Raw genomic sequence first — 5,289 nt, 5'->3', positions numbered from 1 at the left:
TGTTGCGCAGGAAGGACGACAAAGTTTACGTCAAGTGGCTGGGATTCGATGGATCGCACAATTCATGGATACACGAAAACAATGTTATTTGATAAATTTTTAATTCATATATTTTGTATACATATAACAATAAGAATTTAAAAGTTTAAATATTTTTTATCATCCTTTCCATTTTAGAGTATACAGATATAAAATACGTATATAAATGTACGATACATGTAATGAAAAATAACAGTAATATTATACATAATAAAGTAGATAAAGTGATACTGTATAAAACGTAATAGTAATATTTATATACAACGTAAAAAAAAACATAATGCGTAAATTATAATGATAATAGTACATAATAGTAACAGGTATGTAGATTGTACGAGAATATTTAAAAAAAATGTAAAAAGACATACACACAAAGTAAGATATAAGATAATACATATACGCCGTATAAAAATATAAAAAAATGTAAACAAACATAATAGTAATATAAATATTGATATGTACATATATTACAAAGGTATCCGCCAATGTCCCCACGGTAACGTCTCCGTCGAATTCGGTACGACGTATCGTTTGTCATCGTATGGACTCCGAGCGATTTTCGATTCGGATATCGTGTATACCTCGTGCAGTTTAGATCGTATACACGATTGACGACGAGTCATTCCGATCTCTTCGTTCAAACATCGAGTGTAATCGTCGAACGTTATAGTTTGCGCTACGACGTTATTCTTTACGCCTTTCACCTTTTTAGTGTCCTTCTTGCCGTTCACCCTCACAGCGTACATCTTCGCTCTGAGACCAAATTCGGTTATCGCACCGTTATTTTCGTCCTTCATCAGACTGGGTACTTTTTGGTTCGCGAGAGGCATACCGTACGCGTTGTCCGTCGGATAATCGCTCGTGTCGAATCTAGCGATATCGCGTTTCATAGTCTCGTAAACGTCCTCGCACTCGACGCAGTAAAGCTGTCTGTATTGGTGTACATTATTTTACATTTGTCGCGAAACAATGGTAACATATACTCGTGGTGAAATTGGTAAAGCAGACTTTCGATATGTCGAGTATACACATACCCACGTAAATTGGCTTGTCAAACTTCACCTCGAGTTTGCGCAGTTCGACGGCTATTAAATTTTCCGCAATGACGCTACGGCTGTGAAAAATTGGTTTTGCAATCATTGCTTCCATCCGTACGATGCAATCATTGCATCGTACCGTCCATCCCATTTTGTTAATAATTTTACATCAACGTGGTTGCGCACATTCTCCATAGTTTTACCGAATACCGCGTTGTTCATTAATTTATACAAATTCTTTTCGAAATCGTTTTTCGCGCGCGATCTGAAATTTGTATTAAGTTCAATGTAATCGCGAAGCCATGCAGATTGCGCGAATTGTAGCACCCGATGGATCTTTGTTACGCGAAGACCGTGACGAGTACATTGCTGCAGGTTGCGGTAGTGGATGACGTAACGCTGTTTATCGTACAGCGTCGCTAAAAGTTTATGTTCGCGCTTGCCGGGCGACTTATCGCGCGTCGGACAGAACGGTAGGTCAGTGTGTCGATCGTGTATATGCTGCGGATACTCGAGATCGAGTTCGAGAATGTAACCGGTAAGCGAATCCAGAGCGATCGCGCTCGCGTCAAAGTTCGCAGCGTCTTCGAAATTTGGCGTATGGCAATGGTTGACACATCGCTCACCTGTATAAATTGTTAACGTCGTAGTATCAAGTACGACGACGGTTCCAACGGGTCGTACGAATGCATGTACTTGTTATTAGCCTGCGCGTATCTGCCTGAACATTGACTGAGACCACCGCGTATACCGCGTTCTATGAACATGATCATGTCAATATCAGTGAGCAACTCAAACTTTACACCCGTATGTTTTAACATCGCGTCCCACGTGAAACCAGGCAAGGTGTAATAATATGCAAGATCTAGACCGTAACTCGCGACGCAACTTTCGCGGAAATTTTCGAAAATGTCACCTAATAACAAGACATCAATTTTCAAGTACAGATCACTGTACTCGCTGAGCGTTCGGATGGAGAATTGCTGCCATACATTCGCCGCGTGAGCGTAAACGCTCTCGGATACGATATCGCCCGTTAACGAACTGTAAAAAGATTTGCGCGGTGGTAAGCGCGTGTCCTGCAATTTTTCGGCACAGTCAACGTACTCGTACGGAAAGACACCTTTACGAGTCAGTAATTCAAATTCATCATCCGATAGCGTTGAAAATTTTGAACGTATAATTTTTAATTTGTTTTTATCGAGATACGACGCTAATTTATCGAGACTTGTACTGAGAAATTTGAATGAATCAATAAAACGAAATTTTACACAATTTCTTTGAGAATTATTTTCAGTTTTATCTTTAGTGCTATCGACATGTTTTGTGAAGGAGATGTATTTTTCTTTGGTTATCGGTAATGCATCTACGTGTCCTTCATATGCTGTAGCGATTTCCCTAATTATAAAATGCGCGTCGCAGCCCGATAAATTGTGAAAAACGATCGGAATACATAATGAATTTTTATAATTTAAGTTACAATTCGAATGCGCTGGACCGCGGTATCTACCGGTTAAGTGGCAATGATCGTGTACCCGCGTGTCATCCGACGCAAACGGTTTCTCGCAAATGTGACAACGCGTCGCACTACGGTACGCCTCCCATTGTTCTTTCGACAGCATTTCCATGGGCATGTTGGCGGATATATTTTTCACGCGATGCACCAAATCGTTGAGTTGTCGCGCGAACCACGCTATACAATCTTTGTCGCGACGGAACTGATACGATGATAACGCGTCATCGTACGAGCAACGCACGTAGTAGCCAATGCTGAATACCTCATGCCGTTGATACGCATACGATGACGCATCTTCTTTGTCGGGTTCCGTCTTCTTAAAACGCACTCCAAGTCAGCGTAGACGACGGATGGGACGTGCTCCTTGTTGCAGAGGTTCTCAAATTCGAGCCACTTTTCGTCCTCGCTCGGCAGTCGAATAGCGCAATCGTTGATTTTCTGGCAGTCCATTGTGTGCGACTGCAATTTCTCATTCGTGCTGAAGTAATGCAAGCATCTGAAAAACAAAAAAATTATAACAGTTACCTATATTTTATTAAGAAGATGGGAAATTATAATAATTTTTGCAAGGTGTACATACCGATCGCAGAAATATTTCTTGTGCTCTTTTTTGCTTAGTTGCGAACTCACGAGAACGCGACATGTTCTTGATCCACGCAAAGTGGCACACCATCGTCGCGTAGATCTTGCATGTACAGGAGATTGATGCTTGTCCTTCCTGTCACTGGTGAGCTGCAGAGGAAGGACTTGTTTATTCTCGATGCCGTATACATTGATCGACGCCGCGTTCAACCGTTCGAATTTCGGAATGCCTTTGAACGTAATCGGAAATTCGATACCCGCGAGGTTCAGCACCGTCGTATAATGCGGATATGATGACTCTCGAGTTACATTTCTTTCAGCCGGGTACAGAGTGGCGACCACCGAAGCACGCATTGTCCATCGTACTAACGTTGATCACCGCTCGTTTCGTCGCTATTTCCCGCGGCATCTCGAAGTAACATCCCGCGCGCATGGGATTTAGTTTGTTCACTACCAAATTGAAGATTCGCGACAATGCCCACCCGCTGTCGCGTTCCTGGAACTCTTCGAGTGATGTCAACGTGGGTTCGATGATATGCTGCTCGTACCACTCACGCAAATCGGTGTATCGGTATATCTCGCTGTTCTTTGAAATTATGCTCTTATTAGCACGTTTATCTTTCGTCGCAAACTCGCCATTGAACGTGGTGTTCACTTTTGCACTCCGTGTCTTTCTACCGTGTCTCGCACACGTTCGAGCACTATTTCTCTCGCGTTTTCCAAAAACCGCCGCGGCTCGATGTAATCGACATTGACCACAGTACACGTCGATATACGGCTTTCAAACGCGGCGTCGATCTCTCGCCAGACGAGAGATCTTTCGTCGCGACTGACGTACCCGCCACCAACGTGCACGAAACGTCGCTCTAATTGTGTCTTTGCACTCGCGAGTCGCGCGATCCTCGCCACCATGGATTGTCTGTGTCCGTGAGACGCGGACGCTTGGCACGACAAAGCTCTTCGAGCCGCTCGATGCACTCGTCGCATCGTTGCAGCCACGCGAAACATTCCACCAGAGTAGCGACCTGGCTGCACTGCTCCAACAGTTCGCGTTCCACTCGCTCGTGATTTTCCATTTTTTCTCTTTAGATCACGTTACACTCTTCCACGGAGCACTTACACGTGACTCGTTCACACACGCTGCAGCATCGCGACATATCTAGAAAATCATAATGTTCTAATACTTTTTCATTATGTTTGTTTGCTAAAATGCACTGCTCACACTCAAAACATCGGTCGTTGCATTTGTCGAAAAATAGTTTTGGTGCAAGATCGCGATCACGAAACTCCATCCATATATTGTCAATAATCAGCAGTTCGACGCACTTTTCCCTACCTGCAGGAATCTTAATGCAGATGCACCAACCTTGGCTCTTATCTGCGATTTTCTATACCCAATAATAATCGTCTTTTATTACATCGACATTTCTATTCCACCAATGCCTCTTTTCATATTCATCATCCTCGTAACATTTGTCTCGTAACCGTAGATACACTTTCTGTCGCATGAGTAAAGACCAGTCAGAAACGGGCTCTCTGATAACTGTTGCATGTTTCTCACCACGTATATCTAATTCACGATCGCGTAGAAATTGCACTGGCGATATTCGTGTACCTATGTCTCTTTTTTGCAGATTACCGAGAACATACAGCGTCATCTACGTTAGAGTCTTCCCACATATTTTTCAGTAGTGTTTCGCTTACAATACTGTTCACAATGGTTTTTCAATGTGTGTTATGTGAGCACTTGTTGCATTGAAATATAGTGTACATTTGCATTCCACAATTCGTACAAGACCGGCCGCCTAGCGCATCAATATAATCGATATCGTGTTTCTTTACAAGATACATTCCAACAACTCTGCACGCACATTTAAGGCACCACCCGTTGTATAGTAGTACTGGATCATGCAGTGTTTAGTATGACCGTTCAGTGCGCGGATTTTTGGAGACGGCACAAATTTTTCTGCGTGATCCGTATCGTGCTCATTCAAGTCGCTAACACAAACCAGTATCATCGGATAGCACTTCTTCGTCGGAATCTTGATCCATTATTTCTTCAAAATCTACATCCATTTCCTCTAACACTTCGTCTCTAATATTCGCTAACTGTTC

The 5,289-nt window shown here is 42.8% G+C and overlaps 1 protein-coding gene across 1 annotated transcript; it reads right to left on the bottom strand.

Moving 5' to 3' along the window:
* Window positions 1–506: 506 nt before the first annotated feature.
* LOC108748509 lies at window positions 507–3,528 on the bottom strand. Its single transcript, XM_018486738.1, has 5 exons — window positions 3,173–3,528; window positions 2,855–3,088; window positions 1,798–2,309; window positions 1,216–1,702; window positions 507–969 (listed from the first exon to the last, which is right to left on the bottom strand). The coding sequence occupies exons 1-5, from the start codon at window positions 3,526–3,528 to the stop codon at window positions 507–509; spliced, it is 2,052 nt and encodes a 683-aa protein (XP_018342240.1).
* Window positions 3,529–5,289: the final 1,761 nt, after the last annotated feature.

The sequence above is a fragment of the Trachymyrmex septentrionalis genome, unplaced genomic scaffold (assembly GCF_001594115.1).
Source record: "Trachymyrmex septentrionalis isolate Tsep2-gDNA-1 unplaced genomic scaffold, Tsep1.0 scaffold225, whole genome shotgun sequence".
NCBI lineage: Eukaryota > Metazoa > Arthropoda > Insecta > Hymenoptera > Formicidae > Trachymyrmex > Trachymyrmex septentrionalis.
This window is presented reverse-complemented; position numbering and strand designations above follow the sequence as displayed.